This window comes from Ammodytes marinus, assembly GCF_949987685.1.
Source record: "Ammodytes marinus genome assembly, chromosome: 9".
In the NCBI taxonomy this organism is placed as follows: domain Eukaryota; kingdom Metazoa; phylum Chordata; class Actinopteri; order Uranoscopiformes; family Ammodytidae; genus Ammodytes; species Ammodytes marinus.
The window spans coordinates 32,583,647-32,609,349 of NC_137213.1; the positions used below are offsets into that span (position 1 = coordinate 32,583,647).

Below are 25,703 nucleotides of genomic sequence, written 5' to 3' on the forward strand. Positions count from 1 at the left end.
TAAAAAATGTAAATTAAGATAAAGGCATGATATGTTTTGGCAGTTTTTCCTTCAGATTTTCTTTAAAGATGGAAGCAAAAAGCAACAATTTGAAGCAGTCATCGAGCTCATTCCAGATCACACAAGCTTGAGCCTTCGTTTTTGTAATGTCATAGCAGTGCTGATGTCAAGCCAATAACAAGATACCAGAGGTAAAGCAGCAAACCAGTCGTTATGTCTGTTTTTTACAGTTTTTTATTGTAACAGAAGAAAACATCACAGATACATTTGAATATAATTTTTCAAGTTTCTTACTGAAAGCAGAAAGATTAAATCAGTCTGTCAGAATGAGATATTTACATCAGCAAATAACAAAGAAAAACGTTAACTTGTCGAACATAATAAGGATTTCATGTCATGTCTGTACCAAGTATGAGGATATTAACTAGGGGCTGGACAGAGTAATCAAAATATTCTACTATCCAGTCATTTGTCTGCCTGTATTTGCTCATTCTTTTTATGTCTCAAATACAATTTCAATATTTTAAATGTTTAATCTTGATGTATTTTATGCCCATGTTAAGCACGTTTATTTCTATTAAACAATTAAGACACAAGTCCATTCAAAGTGACCAAACTCTTTGTGAAAAGTATCTTAAACTACAATACATTTTGTCAGGAAATTACTATTTTTTAGACATAGCAGTTATGAATATAAAGAACATTTGTAAAATAAAAATTCCGTCAGACAGAAATATTTACATCACTAACTAACAAATACAAACTCTATCTTGTCCAACATTATAAGGATTACATGTCATATATGTGGCGATATGTTGATATTAACAGATTAATAGTTAATGATATTTAAACATGTTTTTGTACATGATTCACACGTATGAGACGCAGAAGAGAGAAGAGATGCATAGCGATGAGACAATCTTTAATCCGTCGACTTGCAGTTTCTTTCCCCCATTGAAGGTCTGCCGAGTTCCTACAAGACAAAACATGAAATATATCATAAGTTAAAGTGGTTTGACACTGGTTTTATAGGGAGATTTTAAAGGTGGAGTTAGTCATTTTCATTTAGCAAATGCAAAGTCCTTTAGTCAAGCAGTTGCCTCTTGATCTACTGTATGAAGGGTGACAAGTCCTCCTTTAACTCTTTGTAGAGGGCTTCAATTATGCGTTGCATTGTTTGCTGCTCTCCACAAGCACACGTGAATTTGGGCTGCTGTGGAGTCAGTGATCCTGGAGAACGCTTGTTGAAAAATTTACTCTGTCAAAATCAGTGAATATCTCCTCATGATCCACTACCTGTCTGTACTGTGTATGCACTGACATAGTCACTGATAAAGACAAGTGTGATTTTGACAACAAGCTTCCTCCAGAATCGCTGACTCCACCTTTAAAATGGAGCATCTTCAGTTTTGTTGAGATTGCTTTCAGTTGTTTTTGGTTTTCTGTTTAATTTGTAAATTTTGAAAAATTATAAATTATATATATAGGGGAGAGCGGGGGAATCTGAGGCATCGGGTAATGTGAGCCACCCCCTGTATCTAGGCAACGGAAAACATTTGTGGTCATGTGAGATATATGTTTTCAAGACCCTCTCATTTCCCCATGGCCCTGAAAGAGAGGACCTCATGGTGCTGTGGTAAGCATGTTTTTTTCACCAAAATAGGTATTTTGCATGTAAAAGTAAATTTTCTTGCTGTCAACTTAATCAACTGTTGTGCCAAAGCAAATGTATTCACGTAGAAAAACTTCTATCATACGTGTTGATGAACTACCAACATATAAAAACCATGTGATGATATTAGCTAAAGATTAACCTGAAATGCTAAGAGAGGTAGTTTTTTCTCAAATTGTGGTGGTGGGGGAAAGTGAGCCAAATGTTGTGGGGGAAAGTGAGCCACTGTCTCACTTCCCTCCACCATGAGGCACAAGTTAAGTTTAGTCTTAAATATATTTTAATGTAATATTACATAACAAATGTTTTATTTTAATGTCATATACATTGTAGAAAAGCCATCATGCCAAGGAAATACACCGGGAAGACGACCTGGGGCAACCACACTGAAAGATCACCTTCTCATCTTTCCCTGTAACCTTCAGGGCTGGAATGTAGAGTAGGCCTAGTTATGACAGGCTGATATTATAATCAAATTGGGTCTTCTCCTGTGTTCTGAGTCCCAGGCTGTTCAGATCAGATTGATTCAGATCAGATTCTGGTTCTGATTTTCCTATGCTTTGACCCCCAGACACTAGCTGGCTCTAAGGGTCCTGTGTTCTGACCCCCAGACTGTGTTCTAATCTAACTGGTTCTATCTTTCATTTGAATCTTATTAAAACCTTTTGAATTATACTATGTTGTATTTGATTTTGTTCATAGTTACTTTCAAGTGTTTAGAAAATTTGCTTTGCCTAATTGACCAAACCCCATCATTCTTTTACTAATCTGACATTAGTTCTGGAATGTGTGGCTAGCTTTCAGGATTCTAACTGTTACAATATATGTTGTTATGGTAGTTTCAGAGTGGAAAAAGTAAGTGGTTCACTTTACCCCCTTGATTTTTCTGGTCTGGCTCAGTTTACCCCACAGCTGGGGTAAACTGAGCCAGACCATATATATATATAAAATATTATAAATTATCTTTACACACCTGAAAACAGACATGTGTAATTTGGGCAATTTATGTTTTAAGATGCAATCATGTCTTATGAAGCTCTGTCGACCAAAACGTTACTTTTCTTGGAATACATTTTTATTTATTTATTTTCATCATCTTTTTATTTGAGATGGGTTTACAAGAATGCACAAACTGTACCCAGAATGTCCGTATATCCCTTCCCTTCAATAATAATGATAATGTAAAGTGTGTTTATACTCACAGCGACTGATCCAAAGTCTAAACGTCATCAGCACGTTGAACACGATGGTCTTGAGGAACAGCAGTCGGAGGCCGAGGACGGTCAGGGATATGAGGTTCACTTTAGGATCTGGAAATTACAAAAAACACGAACATTAAAACCAAAGAAATACACAAACAGCTTTTTTATCTGACGGTTGAGTTAGTTTAAATACAAACCTGGTTTCAAAGAATCTGCACAGGTACCAGAGTCTTCACCACCTGAGAGAAAACAGAAAATCATTACTTTTAATTGGAATGATAAATAGCCACCATTGTTGAGAAATTAAAGCTCTTTCTACAGGCAAAATGGTACATTCTATTATTATTATTACTATTCATTTTAATTTTCAATCATTCGTTGTGATACTTTAAATTTCCAATTTTCCCATGTTTCCAATTTTGATTAGGGCGGTCAAAACGATCATGTTTTATTTTAGTCGTGATTAATGGTCATCAGGGGGAAGGAAGCAGCTGCGACACGATCTTTAAATCAATCTAGATTAACACGTTGACAGTGACAGCCCTAGAATAGAATAAACACATTTTTCCAATTCACGTACCTTGCTGGCATTTTGATTCATCCCCTTTTTTAATCCATGCGACCTGGTTGTACAGCGAGTCGCCTTCTATCCGAACGGCCTCTGTCTCGTTGGTGAAGAGATCGTTTGTCTGAACTGCTTTCTGTTGTTTGCTGAAGCCGGTGGCCAGACAGGCTTTGGTGTCTCCATCTCCCACTGTGTAGAAGGACGGCTCGTAGTTTTCATCTGAAACACACACAGAAGAAAAAACTCATCAGAAAAGTCATTCGTACAACGTTTAAAGAGCTTTTCAAGCACTTTTTTAGCAGTTTCAAGTAAAAAGAAAAAACTGGGTCACATTACATGGAAAGTATATATTTTTCATTATAATATATGTTTTAAAAAGGGGGACGCTAGTGGCGTAGTGGTTAAAGAGTCCTCCTTGAGGTTCAGTCCTATTCACAGCAGACCAGGGTTCGAATCCGACCCATGGTCAGTTCTTTGCATTCTTCCCCTCTTTGCCCCATTTCAACTCTGTATATCCAGTCTATTGGTTTTTACCTTAATTAGAGGTTTTTCGTTAACTAGACAGTATTTTATAAATCAAGCATTTTCCAAACTTCCGAGACTCCGTGTGAACCCCTGATAGGAACACAGAAATAATGTTCGAATATCAGAAACGTAATGTCTCTCCTACTCTGAAGGTTTTCTAATAAAGAAAAATAAACAAAAGCAAATCAAAACAAAGATTCAGAGAAAAACCGACGTCACTCACAGACACACCGTGATTCAAAAGCACTCTGAAACATCTCAACGCTTCTCAAGACGGGAAAACAAAATACGTAATTCATTTTTCAAAGGGATTCTCCGGTGTCATTCATTTATTGTTAAAGAAGCATCGGGTGTAAAGAGGACTTGTAAACTTGAGTAAGAGAAGATACAACGTATTAGTTAAAAGTTACAAATCACAATACAATACCAAAAAGTACCTGATTTTAAAAGTGTTTAAGTATCAATAGTGTTTAGCCGTAGGGGATTGCAAATACAGTACTATATACTCATTATGAATTTAAGTGTTTATAAATAAACTCTCGATATGTTTCATGTGCAAAAATCTTAATTGGTAAAGTAACTAGTAACTGAAGTTATCAGATAACTGTAGTGGAGTATAAAGTAGCATGAAAGGATAAGAAAAGTTAAGTTATTTTTTGACATATTTCAGTAAAGAGCACTTTAAATGTAGATGTAAAATGCTGCTTGGTAAAATTGAATCATGTTATTCAGAATAGTGTGTCGATTTGTTTGTCCATAGGTAATAAATCAACATGTCATGACAAAAAGAACACTTTTGATTTGGGCTTGATATCAAACGTTTTACTCACGTGTTTCAATTTTAAACCGAATTCCCGAAGCAAAGACTATTTTCACGTTGTTGCTATTCACACTCTGCATGAAAGCTCAACAATAACCTGAAGACGGGAGGCGTTCTAACAACCACTTAGGAATTATATTTAGATTAAAAATAATGGGTAAATTGGCATCTCTTTAAAAAACTAAAATCTAGATGTTGGATAAAGCCTGAGTTAAAATATTTTTGAAATTTGTGCAACATATTAGTTTCCAAAGTTTTTATAGAACAGATTTTGGTTATTGTTGTTTGTTTTTTAAATTAGCATGTTGATTTGTTCGTCCATAGCTAATAAATGAACATGTTAAGACAAAAAGCCAATTTTATATTTGCGCTTGGAAAACTAATGTTGAGTTGTCTGTTAAAGATGGTCGTATAGGAGAAATACAGACGCAAACAGACAAGGTTTAGTCAAATAAACACCTGAATGTACATTTTGGACCTTTAAATTATACTAGTATGACAAAATGGAAGCAAAATACTTCAAATTGACCGATGCATTTAAAAAAAATATATTATTTTTACGTAAACACACTTTTACTTTATGTTTCTTAATTATACGCAGTGACTTTTTTAAAGTTTAACGCCATTTTAATATGTGTTAGACAAATTGATCTTTTTTTAATGCTTTGCTTTAGATAATACCTACTAACAAAGTTATTCTCAGTCTCAAGCATATTTTGGAGTAATTCTTACGGGATTGTACGAAGAGTTTGGTTCCTTTCCCAAAGATGATCTTGCGTGTAGCGTCATTCACACTCTACATATCATCAGCGCAAAAACTCTGAGCTAAAACCAGGTTTTAAAATTTGTTGGAAATGATCTGCAATGATTTTACTTGCAAAAGGCTTCTTTATCAATGGAAACTTGATTATGCATTTGATAATTATGACAATTTAATATGAGTGTTGATAAACTTTAACAAAAATGAATGTCCATGTAAGACACTTCACTCACTGAAGTCCAGATTTATAATCACATATTAGTTTGAAATGAATGAGTTGAATCGTTGTTAACTTACTGGTGTTAACCGTCAGCTTTGTGCCGGATCCAAAAATCAGTTTGTCGTTTGCATAATTCACACTGTGCCGCAGCCTAGTGCAAATACACCGAGGGTAGTAGTTTTAGCTGCCGACACTTATACCTTTCAACATATAATTAAAATGTGAATGAAAAATGCTGTATTAAGCTTTATTCTACTTTTATTTTATTATATTTATCTCTATCGAGCAAAGTAGTCTTTGTATATACTGTGTGTACAATTGTTTTTTTCTGTTTTGCCTTCAATCCAATGTTTTTTCTAAATTGCTTGTGTTGGCCATCTATACTTTTAAACATATTTTTTTAATGAATGTAACATAAACATCGTCTCACACAAAATAGAACATGTTACAGTATATAAAGTAAAACTGAAATTATTGTATCTATTGCAATAAATATACCTGATTTTGTTTACATCACAATTTGTTAAAACAGGAGTAGTAATTAAGTATTTCTCTCTTTTTTTCCCTTCATTTTATCAACTCTTATTTTACTTTTGCAATACATACTTTGAGCGTAACAGGCGTAATTTCATGTTGTTAAAGGGTTAGAGGTTAGGGTTAAAATTTAAAGCAAAGCAAATCTATTCATGACATATTTTTTTAGTTTTAATAAACTGTTTTTTAACTCACTGTCCTGGATGATGACTTTAATTCCAGATCCAAACCGGAGTTTTTGTAAACCAGTTCCAGTCACACAGTGCAGAAAGGTGGTTCAATAACTCGTCACAACAACAAGTTATTAAGATAAATAAAATAAACAAAATATCAACTATTTTGTGGTCAAAAACCATTGACATTTTTTGTTATAAGAAATAACATGAAATTATACTGAATTGTTTTGTGAGGGTTGCAATCATTTTGGTTCCTGTTTAAACTACAATTCATGTTTTTTACTTGATAAACTTACTTGTTTGTTTCTTGTAGTATTAAGCGTTGTAACCATTCAGCAGAGATCACGACAGACAATCCCAAAAGCCAATGGTCAGTGGACAATTATAAATGATTTCATATAGTAACGTGTGTAGTGCATCTCTTCTTATTCACTCACAGCAGTGAAACTTAAGTAACTTCGTATTTTTCGAGTATCTATTGATCAGTAATTAAATGGCTCAGGTATTTTTTGGATAATGAATAATTTGTCTTACTGATTTGTATTTTCAGCTCAGTTCCTCGACCAAACTTCAGCCTCCCAGTCCCGTCATTCACACACTGAAATACTTCATAACATAAACTCCTAGTGTGGTTTAAAGGTGCAGTATGTAGAATTTAGTGGCATTTTTCAAAACGGATTTGGTAGAAATTAAATATGATATTCATTAGTATGTTTTAATCAGTGTATAATCTCTTGTTTTTATGAGCTTAGAATGAGCCTTTTAAATCTACATAGGAGCAGGGCGCTGAGGCTGCCATGTCGCACCGCCATGTTTCTACAGTAGCACAGAACAGACAAACTTAATGTCGAGGAAGAAATAATAAATGTCCTGGATCAATATGTTTTTGTAGAAAAAAAAGAAATTAAAGCTCATAAACTGTAAATTCAAACCGATTGATATCACTGAATTAATGATACTGTAATGGGAGAGATAAAATTAATTTCTATCATAAATGTGTGTTCAGAAGAGAGTTCAACATGAAAACGATAAGTGATAAGAAAATAATCCATAGGATATATTGTCTAAGCACATTAAAGCATCTGTGCCTTGAAATCGAGGTGCAGATTTGAAAGGAATGTTTGAATTAGTATTAGCATATTACATAAATTAGATTTTACTCACTGGTTTCGACAATTAGTTTAGTTCCTTGTCCAAAGGAGAGTTTTCTGAGTCCAGATTCAGTCACACAGTACTCAACCGCAAACCAAAAACTATAGCTTCAGATTCGGTTTAGAGATCACTAGTTGTCCACCTACAAGTTAGTTAATAATCAAGTATTGACCATTTTACTGATCGAGTCCCATTCAACTTTATACATTTGAAAGGTTGTGTTTATTTCCTCCAATTTTGACCGTGTGGATTTTTGGGTGTTTACATGTTTGCTGATAAAGTTTGCCTCGGTTTTAATTTTCCTAGGATACCTAATGCATTTTTAAGGCCCATACATAAAACATTTAGATTTATAAAATTAAAAAGGGCTGTATCCAAAATCTGTTCTGTAAACTTTTGACACTAATATGTTGTAAAATTGAAAATTCTATCCAGCATTTAGATTTTTTTTTAAATACGAAACTGAACCGAAATTGTTTTAATGTAGGTATGAACTGGCAAAGTTTCATGATGATATCTATAAGTTACACATTTTACCTACTTCACTTGCAGTGCCTTATCTTCAATTAACAACAGAATAAGATAGCAGGTAAACCATCGATCTTTAGGAGATTAAATGATTAAAACAAACTTACTGGATTCTACCGTCAGTTTAGTACCAGGACCGAAGATGATCTTATAAACTCCAGAGCCAGTCACACCGTAACAACAACAACTACAGAAACTCTGGCCTCAGCTCAGCACTCACACTGAAATAAATTAGTTTTTGTAAGTGTAAAATTACTTTTTTTTATGTTTCATCACTATAAAAAGGCGAGATATTGTTTAAGGTTAAAATATTTGATATTTCCTTCAAGGTTATGAGTCTAGTTGTGATGGTTCAGCAGAATAAGATTAATAATTTGTCTATCAGCTTCTATTTTTCCATATTTTTCTCACTGCTATAAAATAAACTTGATAAACTAATTACAGAATTACAAAACTGAACAGACTGATTAACTGGTAACACTTAACCAAATGGGTCAAATAAATAACTGTTAGCTAATGCTTAGTAAATGCTTAATAAACATTAGCTTAATATTAACTAACTGGTATGCTTAGTTAATGCTTAACTTATCATTAGTTTAACAACCATAGTTAATGTCTAACCAAGCCTTCACTTACCATTAACAACTAAGCATTAACAGATTGTTAATGCTTGATTAGTAACTAACCGTTAATAGCATTAAATAAGCATTAATTAACAGTTTATTAATATACACTCATTGCAAAGTGTTACTAATAAACTAAAAACACTTACTGGTCTCAACAGTCAGTCTAATTCCTTCACCAAACGTTAACTTCCAGTTGTTTGTCACACAGTGTTTCTGTCTTAAGCAATAAGTGCTGTGGGATGTTTCTCAATTAACTTAATCACATTGTCTGCAAATAGTTTGATTTTTCCATTTTAACAATTCTTACCCGTAGGTTTGATAGTTTATTAATAAGAAATATTAAGTATCAAGACATATCATTGACTACAAAATTATTAACAGCTATTATTTTGGTGATGGACATAATGTTTTTGAACGTGTAGATCGTTTTGTAACCTATGGCCTAAATGTACATTTTGGACCTTTGCTTTATACTAGTAGTTTATACTAGTGAAAGAAGACATGTTATGGAAGCAAAAACGCCAAAAATATCAAAATTGACCAGCTCTTAAAAAAGTAATGCTTTTGCCTATTGTGTCTTTCCAGAAATTAGATTTTCTTGAGGGGATAGCTGTTATAACTTGATTAGTGTAAACATTAACACAACTAAATTCTATGTATGAAATCAACGCCTTAAGGTACGAATTATACTTTTACTTTAAAGTAAAATAAAACACCAAAACAAACTTATTTACTTCATTAAATATTTGGTTTCTACTCACTGCTCTCTACAATCAGTTTGGTTCCTTTTCCAAAGATTAGTTTCCAGTCTGACGCAGTCACACAGTGGATCTGATCTGAGCAATAACTACAAACTGTCTTCCATCCTCATCAAACTTCTAAAACACGAACAATACAATTTAAAACTTCAGGGTCAAGAGAAATAGTTAATGATCCTTCTTTAAAATGTAGTCCATCAAACAAACACGCTGTATTATACTGTAGATGCTGTTACAGCGTTTCTAATGTTTAAAAACAGTCATGGACTAAATCACATAATCCGCAAGCAACTGTACATGAAGACTTGATTTTATTTTTATTATTAGGAGTATTTTCTATTGAAATAATGTTATAATGGCCCCTGATTGTTCAGCATAAATCTTAAATATCATACACTGTCAATTTGAACAGATAATCACTTAATTGCATGCCAGAAACTGTTCACACATAATTAAATATAGTAAATGAATGAATAGATATTGCAAATCTGTGTTAAGACGCAAGTAAGAGAGTTAAAAAATATATAATTAGTGGTAATACAGTGATTAAGATGATTTTTTTGATCGGTCTGAGCTTTGAAATTGAGGTGCAGGTTTGAAAGAAACAATTTATTTTAAATGTAAATTTAAGTAAATTAGATTTTACTCACTGGTTTCGATAATTAGTTTGGTTCCTCGTCCAAAATAGAGTTTTCCGACTCCAGAGTCAGTCACACTGTACTCAACCACAAACCAAAAACTAAAGCTTCATATTTGTATGTAGTTTTTTACCTACAAATTTGTTAATAAATAGATATTAAAAGTATATTTTCTTATGTGGAATTTTAATCACATTTAGTCATTTACTCTATTGACTATTTAAAAAGTGTATGATAATTAAAGTATAATTATTTGGATTTAATAAAAGTTGTGTATGTGTCTGAAGCAAAGGAAGCAAATTTCAAAGTGTGTGTGTGTTTTATTTGTGCATCTGTATAACCAAGTTAAAGCCTTAGCTCAAACATTAGTAAAAAAAAAATGTCTTGCAAATTATTAAAGTAACTTACTCGATTCAACGTTCAGTTTTATGCCCGCACCAAAGATTAGCTTTGAATTGGAGTAGCCAGTCACACAGTACGAAACACGACTACACAAACCCGGCGATCAAGGACATGGACCATTTCCACATGCCGATTTATATCTAACAAGGATTCTCACGTGGCTGAAAATCAACTGGGTTTTTTCACAAGAATCACGACATATAACATTTTAGACTCCTACCTCAAGAGAAAGGGTAGTATTGAATAAAAACAACTGATTACAGAGTTGGACAGGAGTTTTAAAGCTATATTTTTGGGTTAAACTATTGTTTTGTTTTTTAAATTTGTATGAGAGCTAAAGTATACCAAGTGAAAAATGCCGAATGTAACGATAGATAGAGATGAATTCAGTTACTTACCTAAATCAACAGTCAGTTTTGTGCCAGGACCAAATATGAGTTTGATATTTGAAGAGCTAGTCACACAATGAGTAAGCCAACTACATAAACCATGAGGTCAAACACATGGACTCTATTAAAATCATGATACACGTGATAAATAAAACTATATTCCCAGTCCACAGAGAAAATTGTACTTCAGAAATAAATTATTAAAAAATGTAAGTGTTATTTAATGTGTTTTTTTATTTGCTGACGCTGCTGGTTGACAACTTAAAATTGAGATACGAAAATAACAATTTATAGTCGTATTTTATTGACACATGCATTGATTAGTATTATATTGTTTTAAAGTGATTTTGAAATATCCATGTAATGTTTTTCTTTTGTATTGTTTTATCTGTTACCCAGGGACTACATATGCAAATGACTTGGTTGCTATCTCTGGTACAATTGTTTTTAGATGATGTGCCGTCCCTGTAAAAATAAACAAATAAATGCTGGATTCAGTTGTGTTAGATAAACCAACATTTTCTGTAAATTAAGAACGTATCTTACCTGATCCAACTATGAGTTTGGTGCCAGAACCAAAGATGAGTTTTGAAATCGAGTTGCCAGTCACACAACAATAAATGCAACTACACTAACCCTGAGATCAATGATAGAAATGTTCATTGGCATAATTTTTTTTTAATAATTTTTCTTTAACTGTAGGTAAACCATAACTTAACAGAATTTATACATTTTTTCTATAGATACGTCATATAACAGAAAATTTCCTTTCCTTTTTTTTTTTTTTTTTACTTTCGAAAGACATTTGCCAGAACTTTGTTATTTCTAGAAACAATTTATTCAATCTATCAATCTAACTATCTAAAAAAAAGGAACAACTACCGATGTTAAAAGGTAATTTGAAAGCAGCCCAGTTTCTGTCCAAACTTAAATGTCAATCCACCATTTTTTTAAGTAAACAAGTGGCTGGATTCAGTGAGTATTATATATTAAATCCAACATCATTCCTTACAAATCAATGAAGCAACTTACTCAATTCAACGTTCAGTTTTGTGCCAGAACCAAAGATGATCTTGTCACCATAGCCATTCACACATTCAGAAACCCAATGACATAAACTCTGAGTCAACTCTAAAGGTGCATGACAATTTTCTTTTAACGCTAACAAACTATCAACTTAGGAACACAAATAAATGTTTTCAAAACGTATATGTTCTTTGTTTCGCGATCTAAAAAAATAGCCATGGTAAAAACAAAATTTGATAATAATGCATCGTGTTAACTTTTTTTGAGATCATTTACAATAATGATAAGAACTTACTGTCATCCACGGTCAATTTGATGCCCTCACCAAAAATCATTTTCCAGTTCCCTGTCCCAGTCACACAATGTTTTTCCTCTTAACTAAAACCTGACTAACAATGTAACATCGTCTGCAAACAGCTGTTCTTTCACACATGTACTATTGATGACTTTATGGATATTGGGTTCTGTTAAATATTAATTAATTATGAAACATTTTTTAAATACTTTTGAGTTTGTGTTGAATTCCTTAAACCTAAAGCCGACTGTACAAGCTGCAACTTAAACCTTAATTGTTCTTTAATAAATCTCTCATAAGTGTTTTTGCATATTTGCATTTATATAAAGTAATGGCACAATGGTATGAACAACCTGAAATAAATGTCAGTCATTCTCAAGTATTTAAATTCTTACTACGTACCGCTTTCTACTGTTAGTTTGGTCCCTTTGCCAAAAATCAGTCTTCTGTTTCCTCCAGCAGTCACACAGTAGATCTAATGTTAACAATAACTATGTGGACCGTTAAACTCACAAGCTACACTCATCATAAGTTATTACTTTTTAAGTTATTACAGTTTATAAGAATTTTTTCTGTATTCTGGCAAACTTTTGAATGAATCACTAATGAGTAAATACATTTTTAGGAATCTTAAAAAAATTAAGGATTCATACATAGTCTCAATACTATATTTTTCAAGTCAGGTTAAAATTTATGCATCTCATGAATGCACTTTTGGTGAGCCACGTAAAAACTGCAAGTACCACTCGAGATATAAGTTTTTTTTAACTCCAATGTTATGCTTTTTTGAAGTTTTAGTACAATTGGGAGAATGTTTAATTTTTACTTACTCAAGGCAATTCTCAGTTTAATGCCGGAACCAAAGATGAGTTTGGACGCTCCAGAGTACGTCACACTCTGAGAAATCCAACCACATAAACCCAGAGATGGGTAACTCAAACTAAATTCTGTATACAGGAGGTAAATTTAAAAAAATTCTGTATAAGTTTTAAATCGTAATAACTTAAAAAGGGTTAAATACATCTTAAGTATTACAAAATGTACATGAATCAAGGACTATGCTGACAACTAAAATTATGAATAACTATACTTGACTATTTAAAGTTGGACCTATTTAAGGGACATTTATCATTTTTGATTCAGGGAACTATGAATAATATAGTAAGAACAGACTTTACTTGACATTAATCTGTCATGATATTATTGTTATAGATGGGTTTTCTAAATACGTAATGAAACTTTGGGTTTGTTATGCTGCTGAAGGCAATTACATTTTTGCAGTCTGTTAAAATAATTTCTCCTTTAAAACCTTATCTTTACACTATGCTTATAAAGATATCCATGTAAAAATCTGCAATGCATTTTTTTGTTGAGTTTTTTCATGCAACAATCCAACTTACATCGTATACATATGCGACAAAAGCAACTAAACTACTACTATGCAACACTTTAAATGAACTTTAAAATATTACAATACTCACTGGCCTCGACAGCTAGTTTGACTCCTTTTCCAAATAATATTTTCCAGGCTGCCGCCCCAGAAGCAGTCACACAATGTTTAAGTTCAGAACAAAAACTGGTGTGCAACAAACGAGTTAACGATTTAAGCTCATCACCTGTAAACACTGTTTATAATTTAACATAAATTGTCAATTAATATGTGTTTTTATGTTCCAAATGGGAAAAAAAGACTAATATAAAATTGCCTTTGGGGAGCCTTTTTTTATAATAATATTGTCATCAAAATGCATCATGAAATTTGGCATTCATAATGTTTTCTGTCAAAATAGGCGGTATTTTCACTTGTGTTAATACCATATAATACCTTTGATTTATATAACAGCCAACTAAAAAAGGTTTTACTTTAATCTGACGAGTTTGTGAATAAATGATACTCACTGGTTTCTACAGTCAGTTTGATTCCGTTTCCAAAGACAAGTTTCCAGTTCCCTCCAGTATTCACACAGTGGATCTGATGTGGACAATAACTACATGCACCGCTGTGGTTGATATTTAGATGTAATTATTAGTCGGCAACTGTGGGTCTGTTATTTTTGCACATTTGTCAACATTTTTTACATTACATTTATTGAGGCTGTCAAACAATAAATTTTTTTAAAATTGCGATTAATCAATTTTTTTAACGCATGTTTAAAATTCTATTCCTTTTTTTTGTTTTTCAGTCCATTTTACAAATTGAAAAAAATTAACATGCTACCGCTGACAGCCAAAATATCAGTATATTGTCAAGGTGCGTTATACAATTAGGGTGTCATAACATGAACTTGTGTCGTTTGCATGAACAACAAACATTGGTATTAATTTTATATTTAGAATATAATAATTATTGATACTCACTGGTTTCTACAGTTAGTTTAATTCCTTTTCCAAACATCAGTTTAAAGTTCCCTCCGCCAGCATTCACACAGTGGATCTGATGTGGACAATAACTTCATACACTGCATACACTTTAAGCAATATTATAACGTAAAAGCAATAAAATATTTTGAACTCAAAATAAATAAAAGGCCTAGTGCCAAAATGCATAGGTCAAATAATTAGTCAGCTTGTGTAAGATTGAGGTATTTTTCGCACATTTATTTAAAAAAATTCTGAATCATATATTAGCATTAACCAACAACTTTCTATTAATTTAATGTTTTGAATAGATTCATTATTGATACTCACTGGTTTCTACAGTTAACTTGATTTCTTTTCCAAAAATCAGTTTCAAGTTCCCTGATCCAGAAGTCACACAGTAGATTTCAGCTCAACAATAACCACACGGACTATGACTGCTTAAATAACAACAAATAAATACAATTGCCACTTAAATAAAATTAAAGGTAGAAAGGGTTTTACATTTGTTCTACTAAGAACGAACGCAGTTTATTAGGTTTCCTAATGTAAGGAAAGCTGGATTTAAGTTTAAAACAAAAATAAAAAAATAAATACTTATGTTGATTTTTCCAGTCTTCATCATGTTCATACAGATTAATTCAGTTTTTTTTTCATCTGGCTGGTTTTATATTTCATGGTTGTCTGGTTTATGACAACATGATGTACAAGAAAAGCACAAAAACTGAAGGATGTAAAAATTAGAAATTCAAAATAAGATAACATTTGTTGAGGTCAAATACATAAACTGTAACTCACTTGAGCCAACAGTCAGTTTTGTCACCGAACCAAAGACGAGTTTGGCCAAAGAGTCAGTCACACAATGACAAACACAGCGACATAAACAGATTACAAGCTGCTGCTGCGCTTTCACTAAATCCAGCAAGTTTAAAACACTATCACATAAAACTCTAACGGCTTCAATGCAAAGTGTTTTAATACCGTGAATTCTGTGATTATCTCTTGACTTAAAACAATTTACCGTTTGCTTTTAGATACGCCGTGTATAAATATTGATTATGATCTGAATTTCTACTTACTGGGTTCGACGGTTAATCTTGTTCCACTTCCAAATATTATTTTATTGGCATTCACACAACATGAAGCTCCATAACACAAACTCAGCAGAGACAAACTGAACTAAACTTCATTTAGAAAGACATCATTTCTACATTTGAGACTTCTGCTGAAAGAATTTTACATTTTAAATTCAAAATTCAAAATAAAATGTAAATCATAATATCTCCTGTACAATGGACGCTATTTATGAGTTGATAGCTTTATTAATTTTTATTTGACTTCATGATGTTATATTTTTAATTTCAATTATATTTTCTATATTAGGCCAATTTTTAGCTAAAAGGTTTTATACTCTTGTTTATAATAATGGTTTTGTGTTCATTTAAATAGAAGACAAACATTGCTTTTGAAGATGCCGCGTATAAAGATTTATCATGATCTTTAATTAGTAAATTCATTCATTCTAAAAAAACATTGTCTTCTATTATTTGTTGTAGTTTCTTGTAAAATGTTTTATATAAATATTTTGATCCACATTTCTACTCACTGGGTTCGATGGTTAATCTGGTTCCACTTCCAAAGATTATTTTATATCCAGCAGTCACACAACATGAGGCTCCATAACACAAACTCAGATTTTTTTTTTTTTACATTTGTGACCGTTTCGACTAGTGTCAAGTCATACAGACGCACATTAGTGACACTGAAAACAGTTTCTGTCCTTCATAACGTGATTTAAAACTACTTTTTCCAAATGCTAAAGCAGTAATATAGTGAATCACGTCATCTGCTAATTTTCGAAGTTTAATAGAAAAAAATTGAATAGAATTGTTATAATTCATTCCTTTTTCACTTTATAACCATTTCGGTCATTGCAGTCGTTAAAGTTATATTTACTTTGCAGGGACCCAAAAAAACGGAAAAGAATAATATTTGCAATAAGTGTTTTGGATACTCACTGCTCTCTATTGTAACTTTGATTCCTTTTCCAAAAATAATTTTCCAGTTTCCAGACGATGTCACACAGTGAGTCTGATCTGAACAATAACTAGAACAGCTATTTCCTCATGCAGATAACAAATTATATACATTCCAAAAATAAAATCACTATGGATTGAATTATGGTCACAAAAAATATGTCTGAGGACTTTTACACTTAATATAAAAGATGTTTGAATTTTTCTAAACATTTTGTAAAAATAAATATAATTCATAATTTTTAGATTTGTTGATGAGCATCCTTTTTAGCAGCTATCAAACACATTTTAAAGTGACAAATAAATGATTTGAGCAACTGCCAAGACACAGGTTAGAACATAAACTACTGCCCAGACAACACGCAGTAACAATCCCATAATAAAAAAAACTAAATGGGTAGATTTAAATGGTTCATTAACAGAGCCTAAATACTTGTGAGTTGAATTTTAAGACATTATATACATCTAGACATGAAAATGTACTTTGTGTTCTGGCAGATATAAGATGTTAAATATTGTCGCTCCTAAAACTAGTTAACATATAAATATATCAGATAGTTTAAGAAATTAAATTATACTCACTGGACTCAACAGTCAACTTTATCCCTTTACCAAAAAGTAATTTTCGGTTTCCCGATACAGTCTCACAGTGTTTCTGCTCTCAACAAAAACTACAAAGCTCACACAGAGGTATATGATCACATCATCGGCAAATAAATGTCTGTTTTTTAAGGTTAAATTAGCTTTTTGCTTATTCTCTGGTTGACATTTTTAAATAAAAAGACAAATTAATTCTTTAGTTGGCATCTTTAGAAAATCCAAAATCTTCACTAGAATATACAATGAAGTAATGTGAAATTTAACAATGCTGAAATACACAGCCTGCAATTGCAGAGATGGAGCGACTCATTGGTTAAGGTTTGTTTAAGTTAAGTAAATTACCCTTAAATTTAAACCATTATAATGTTTCTTAACTTGGGAGGTAAAAGTGGCCAATTCAGGGGATTTTTTCCTTTTTGTTAATTTAGTTAAATGATGACTTGCTATCCTTTAGGTTAAGTCCATTTAACAAAAAAAATGTACATTAAATGACTTTGAAATACTAAAGTTATCCAGATAAAATGATTCCCTTTCCCAAGACAACCTTACTTGACTGAGTCACTCCTAAAAGTGTTCAAGTTAGCTGAATTTGTGTGATTTTTACTGGCATTAAAAATTTGAATAACTCCCATTAATACACTTCTTATGGCTCAAATATGAAATAATTGCCAAATTATGCCGTTAAATGCAGCAAGACATGAAATTACATTTTGGGAACTGCAGTTTAATTATACTGTATATTGTTAATACTCACTGCTTTGCACAGTTAGCTTGGTTCCTTCTCCAAAAATTACTTTGTAGTTTCCAGTTAAAGTCACACAGTGAATCTGTGCTGAACAATATCTGCCCAAAGTGTTTCGACATTAACATACACTAATTACTGATAATTAAAGTCAAGACAGTGAGAGTGATGTTCAAGCTTTTTAACATGCCTCGCATTAGTTCTCTATTACTTTATATATGGAGAAAATGCGTTATGAGATTTCAGGGAAAGCAGAAAAATTTAAACAGATATGTCAGCCTTTCCTTGACTATATAACAGTACTGAAGGGACCTACATGACACCTTGTTGACTTTTTATTTTCTGCTTAACATTGCCTATAGTTTAAACAATTGAATTGGAAGTCCTTAGGAACCTTTAAAGTAGGGATCGCCATGTGAGTTGTTTATTTTATCTTTTTTTTAGTTTTTGTGTTCACTTTTTCAGTTGTGTGTGTATTTGTTCTTTTAAAAACAAATTCTAAAATAACGTATTAAAAAAAAGATGCCTTGTATAAATATTGATTATGGACTAAATTTCTACTCACTGGTTTCAATGGTTAATCTGGTCCCACTTCCAAAGATGATTTTTCCATATCCTTCAGTCACACAACATGACGCTCAATAACTCAAACTGCGCAAAGGCGACCTGAACCAAATTCCACTTAGAAAAAACGTAATTTTAAAATTTAAGACTTTTTCTTGAACAATGACATTGAACTCACAACAATCATCTGCTTAGAATTAATTAACATCTACATTTTGTCATTACAGGAACTGTTTCAGAAAATTGTATGTGTTCCCATTTAGAGACAGTTAAAATTGACTTTTAAAGCTGCACATTGTTAATTAGAAATTAACTTGCAACTCTATAACAATTTAGGCTCATTAAAACCTCAATTTTGTTTGTTTTAGCACAATTATTTCTTTGAACTAAAATCTATTCTTTAGCTTTTCATTTGACATCAGCGTTATTCTGAACTATTCTTGACTCTAGGCATCTTTAATACAAATGGTGTAAATTTCTACTTACTGGTTTCAATGGTTAATTTGGTTCCACTTCCAAAGATGATCTTATTATATCCAGCTCCAGTAGTCACACAACATGAAACTCCATAACAAAAACTTGGCCAAAATAACCTGAACCAAACTCCATTTAGAAATATAGATTTTTGTCTGTTTAGACTTCTGTCTTATATAAAAAAAAGTCACTATTTTTATTAAATTAATGTATAATTGTTAATACTGTTTATGTGATAACTCAAATGGGAATAGTGATATTAACAATAGAATTAAGATACTGGACATACACTGTTTTAGTTGTCATGCTGCTAACTTGATTATGATTTCCTTAATCACAAGTTAATTACATAATTTCAATCATGTAATGGAAGAAGTACTTTTATAAAAATGTGGATAACAAAAAAGTGATAATATCACAAATGATCGCAATATCAGTTGAACTAATCGCAATTCGATATTTGTTCTAAATTGTGCAGCCCTCGTTCAGACGCATTAACAAAAGAATGTAGTTAAGGTGCTAACGTAAAAACAGTGTTTTAACTGACCCCGACTTCAAACTGCTTTTTGTTAGACTTCCAAGCCAAAAAGGTATTATGTTTAACAATGTGTTTTATTTTAAAAGCTTGTCATATTTTATGCGTCAAATCTTCATATAACTAAAGCTGTCAGATAAACGTAGTGGAGGAGAATCATAAAATCGCCTAAAATGACATGCAAAAACTCAAGAAAAGTACAAGTATCTCAAAATTATACTTAAGCACAGAATTTAGGGAAACACACTATGAATTGTAATGTCTTGAATTGTACACTCTTTTTAAGCCTTAAAATCGTTTTAAAGATCTGAAATCACACCAACATTTAACATCAAACAGATGATTATTTATGAAGGAAAAACTGTTTAGAATCTGAATTTTAAATTGGACTTACTGACTCCGATGTTTACTCTGATCCCTGACCCAAAGATGAGCTTGTAAGTTCCCGTATTCACACAACACAAAACACCATCACGTAAACCCTGACAACTTCTCACAACATTATATATATTAATACGAGGAATTCTGTGATTATCTCTTGACTTAAAAACAACTAAACATTTGCTTTTAAAGACGTCACTTATAAATAAATAGATAAATATCGATTATGGTTTACATTTCTACTTACTGGCTTCAACAGTTAATCTGGTTCCACTTCCAAAGAAGATCTTAAATCCACCTCCAGCATTCACACAACATGAGGCTCCATAACACAAACTCAGCAGTAGCAAACTGAACCAAACACTATTTAAATAAAATTTATTTTAAAAGTTAAGTTCCCTGAAATGTAATAATTGCTCGACATTTGAGAATCTTAATTGACTTTCCGAAACAATACCAAAATTACTAGCATGAAAAATTATCAATAAAAATTATATACATTTTAAATTGTGATAATTACCGTAGAGTTGAGACTGTTTACATGTTTATTATAATTAATATTCCTTAAATATTCTTCCTAATAAAATTGCAGCTTCAGCCAGATACATTTTTTTATGATTTTTTGAAAAAATCTAAAAATACACTTTTTCTACCTGGCAACAGTGAATAATAATGATCTATATTTCTACTTACTGGGTTCAATGGTTAATCTGGTTCCTCTTCCAAATATAATTTTATATCCACTGGCAGCATTCACACAACATGAAGCGCCATAACACAAACTGAGCACAGACAATCTGAACTAAACTTAATTTAAGAAAACTGACAATATAAAGACTTAATTTTAAAGTGGCTCCTTTTTAAACTTATAATAAGATGTGGCGTGTATGTTCGTCCAAAAATAATTACTGTATATTAACTTTTCATTTTCACGTTTGTGACTTCAACCTTGATTTTACTATGTTCACAACAAACAACTGCTTCTTTCGATTAAATATTACATTTAGTAAAAAATTAAAGCTATGTTTTGACTTTAACGTTAGAGTAAAAACAGTAGATGAACTATTTTCTACAACTGTTTTATGGGGTTTCCGGAAAAACTTAGTGATGTTTACTTTTTGATACTTTTTATAAATATTGGTTAATTGGTTAATAATGTATCACCAAAACTTACTGGGTTCTATGGTTAATCTGGTTCCACTTCCAAAGATGATTTTAAGTCCACCTGCATCCTTCACACAACATGAAACCTCATAACAAAAACTCAGCAAGGGAAATGTACCAAACTCCACCTTAAAAAAAAACATAATTTCTATATTTGCGACTTTTTCTGACATAATTCCGCCAAATATTAATTTGCACATTATAAATGAGAAATAAACTGTCATACATAATAGTTAATGTACAGTGGGTATATGGGAAACATATGGACACTAATTATGATATTGGGTAATGTGAATAAAATTGATTAAAATATGTGTCCTAGTCTTATTCTATATTTTTAATCTCATTTATTTAAACTGTATACTATTCTCTTCGCTTGATTGATGTCTGTTATTGTTAAGTTTTCACTCAGTTTCACCACTTTGTAAAGCACAATGAGATGTCTTTATGTATGAAATGTTTTTTACTAATTAAGTCGCCACGCCGTGTTTATATCATGGTTTTGTAGTTATTAAAACACTGCAACATTTGCTCTTAAAGACACGGTGTATAAATATTGATTATCGACTATATTTCTACTTACAGGGTTCTATGGTTAGTCTTATTCCATTTCCAAACATCATCTTATATGCAGCTCCAGTATTCACACAACATGAAACTCCATAACACAAACTCAGATGAGACCAACTGAACCAAACTACATTTACAGTAGAAAGACATAATTTTAACATTTTAGATTTCTGTGCAGGTAAAAAAGTCACTATTTTCACTAAGTTAATTGATTATCGTTAGTATATGTGAGAGATCAAATGCAAACATTAATATTGAAAGTACAATAAATATACTGGACACACCGTTTTATTTGTAATGCTGCCGATTAATTAATCCCCTTATCCACAAGACAATATTTCAACAATCTTGCCTGAAAACCTTTTTTTATTATAGTTTTTGGTGTTTTTTAAAATCTGCTGTCTGTCCAGAATCTGTCCAGGTAACAAAAAACTTGAACACATATCTTGCTCTGTTTTCCTTTATAGAAATGAGCTTTTGTTGTTTAAAAAAAATCCACGTTCATTAGATGTATGGTTTATGTATGAGTTTAATGTTTACGATGAAGCTATGAAGACATTTAAACTCATTAAAAGTTAATTTAAAACTAGTTGTAAATATTTTAGATCTAGTATTTTAACCAAACAATGTTATAGTGAATTATTTTCAACTCAGTGCAGCTCAATATGAATAAGATCTATTATGTGTATTCTTACTTACTGGATTCAATTGTTAATCTGGTTCCACTTCCAAATATGAACTTTCCATATCCACTTCCATCATTCACACAGCATATCGCTCCATAACAGAAACTTAGCAGAGAAAAAACTGAACAAAACTCCATTTAGAAAACTATAAAAAACTCAATTGTCACTTAAAATGTAATTTAAAAGATGACTTTCAACTATTGAAGCATTGCTTTTACATTTGACACTTTTAAATTTTCCATTTCCAAAAACATGTTGATTTTTTAGGGTAGAAATCTACATTCAAAATATGATACATTTTAAACTGTGATATTTACTGTAGAGTAGAGGATAGATGTTACCTAAATATTTTTGCCAATGAAATTGCAGCTTGCTCAAAATTAAATTAAATATATTTTCTAAGTTTGGGAGAAAATTTACATTTAAAAATAAAAGTTTTCAAACTCACAATACTTTAGTGATTTTAAGGGTTTGAAAAGTCGAAATTAATCATTTTAAACAACTTTTCTTTGTAGTTTCCTGTGAAATACTGTAATGTTTTGCTTTTATATGAATATTGATTATGAACTGCATTTCTACTCACTGGGTTCAATGGTTAATCTGGTTCCACTTCCAAAGAAGATTTTACCATATCCACCGCCAGTATTCACACAACACGAAGCCCCATAACACAAACTCAGCAGAGATACTGAACCAAAATCCATATATATTTTTACACTATATAGAAAATACAAATCCTCATAATAACTGATAGAGATATTTTTGCCCCTAAATCTTGTTTAAATCTTTGTTTTAGGTGCTCCAAGGAACTTTCAGTTTGCGTTAATTCTTTCACCTTCTTTGGACAAAAGCGTTTTTACCACGCCAGCTGTTGTTCCTGGGTGAGCGTATACCCATGACAAAGGCATTAAAAATATATAAAAAAATTGCATTCTTTACACTGATGGTCTGTTTATTGCTGTTATGTCATTTATGATCATAAGAGGAAAAATTAGACTGTTCAGAAATTTTTTAAAGTTCCTCGTAGCACCTGTAATAGCGTTTTTTTTTTCAAAAGACTGTTTATTTAGTTTCTGATATTTTTGAGTGTTATGATGTATAATGAATACTTACTGAGATTAATTGTTAGTTTGATTCCATTCCCAAAGATGATCTTGTTGACATTCACACAGTGTTGAGCCTCAGTGCAGAAACCTCAGACAAACTATAACACCGCTACAGTGAATTAAGTCTAGAAACATCTGTTGAATATGGTGATATATTTGATTATAATTTTTGATATTACAATTTTTCAGAATTGTTTGAATAAATATGCAAATTTGGCAATATCTTACTAATTATTTGTACATTTGTAACTCTTTAAAAAACAATTGAGATGTTGGATAAAGCCAGAGTTAAAATCTTTGAAACATAAGAGTCCAACATTTTTACGGAACAGATTTTGGATACAGCCTTTTAAAATATATATAACAATAGTATGTACAGGTATTTAAAATGTAATCTTTTTCCATAAAATTGCAGCGTCATCAAGATGAAATTAAGTCTGTGGAAAAATTAACATTTAAAAATCTCCGGTTTTCTACCAGACAACAGTAAATGATTGTCTATTCTAGGCTAATTTATTGAGTCTGAAAAGTTGAATGAATAATTTAAAATACCTATCTTTTATTTGCTGTAGTTTCCTGTTATTTACTGTAACGTTTGCCCCAATATAAATATCTACTCACTGGGTTCGATGGTTAATCTGGTTCCACTTCCAAAGACCATCTTAACTCCATCATTCACACAATATTAAGTTCCATAACACAAACTCGGCGGAGACCAACAGAACCAAACTCCATTTAAGAAAATATGATTTCTTTTTTCCTACAACAATACGCGTTATAATTGAATATATACTTTACATAAAATGTCATTGTAACGTTATCTGTACAGTAAAGATACTAAATTAAATGTTTTGCAAATGATGCAATAAGTAAATACACCGATGCTGTGACTACAATATAGTATTAATATATTTATTGATTATGATAAATATGACTTAGACAATCTTTCAAACATTTATAAAACATTTATAAAACTATCTCTAAACTTTTAGATTACACCTCAACTGCAAAGCCTTTTTATTTTACCAAACACAGGTAAAGTTAGATTTTAAACAGTGCTCTTCATTTACAATTTTTACTTTACAATTTTTATCGCATTTTAAACTGATATAACTGTAGAGACTGTTTACACGTTTATTATAAAGAGTATTTCATCCAGATAAAATAACATCAGTTTTTGTTTTCTGAGTTTTTGAAAAAGTAACTTTTAAAAATACACGTTTTCTACCTGACAGCAGTGAATAATAATGATCTACGTTTCTACTCACTGGGTTCAATGGTTAATATGGTTCCACTTCCAAAGCTCATCTTTCCACCTCCAGTATTCACACAATATGAAGCTCCATTACATAAACTCAACTGAACCGAACTCCATTTAGGAATACATAATATTTTTCTGTCAAGTAAACAAAAGTCCCTATTTGTATTTAAATCAATTGATTATAACAGTTGTATTATAGATTAATTGTACAGTTTGATATTTGACTACAAAATAAAGATACTGGGCACACTGTTTGAGTTCCTGTTTAAGATTAATACACTGAAAATTATTTTGATGAAAACATTATTTCAACTATGTATGCCACTCAAATCAGATTACATTTTTTTTGTGTGTGTTTTACAAGAACAGTTCTCTGTGCAGATTCTGCCCAGATAACAAAAAATTCTTAGAAATATTATTATTTCCCTGTTCATAGCAGATTTAGTTTGTTATTAACAATGCCCTATATCAAATAATATATATAGGATCCATATTTCTACTTACTGGTTTCAATTGTTAATCTGGTTCCACTTCCAAAGATCACCTTCTGATTTCCACCATACACACAACATGAAGCTCCATAACACAAACTCAGCCGATGACATTAACCCAACACCACTATTATTCTATTATTTTAATTTAGATTTTGAATAAAATATAAGTTCTCATAAAATGTGAACAGTGGGTTGTTGTAGTCTCGACACTCTGAATTATTATTCAGATTAATTCTCTCTCATTGCTCTGAAGTACATACATCAACTAAACTTTCCATAATCATTCTTAGCACTATTCTGAAGGTTATTACAGTAGGATGTGTTTATATGTTGTGCATTGTCTGATTTATGAGACATTTACTTCTTAAAAATATTCCAAAAATGCATTTTTTTAAAGATTTTACCCTATTCACCTCAAATTTCTTGCCTTATTATTCGTCCCAT

At 31.5% G+C, this 25,703-nt stretch overlaps 1 protein-coding gene across 1 annotated transcript in view; it reads right to left on the bottom strand.

Moving 5' to 3' along the window:
* Positions 1-218: 218 nt before the first annotated feature.
* The window catches only part of LOC307254987 (M1-specific T cell receptor alpha chain-like), a gene marked incomplete at its 5' end in the record, with an annotated part of 35,484 nt that continues 9,999 nt past the window's right edge, over positions 219-25,703 (bottom strand). Inside the window, 4 exons of the mRNA XM_080033578.1 lie at positions 219-973; positions 2,875-2,982; positions 3,072-3,113; positions 3,455-3,658. Coding sequence (XP_079889704.1) covers positions 972-973; positions 2,875-2,982; positions 3,072-3,113; positions 3,455-3,658 — 356 coding nt within the window. The 3' untranslated portion in view covers positions 219-971. The remainder of the gene's footprint in view (positions 974-2,874; positions 2,983-3,071; positions 3,114-3,454; positions 3,659-25,703) is intronic.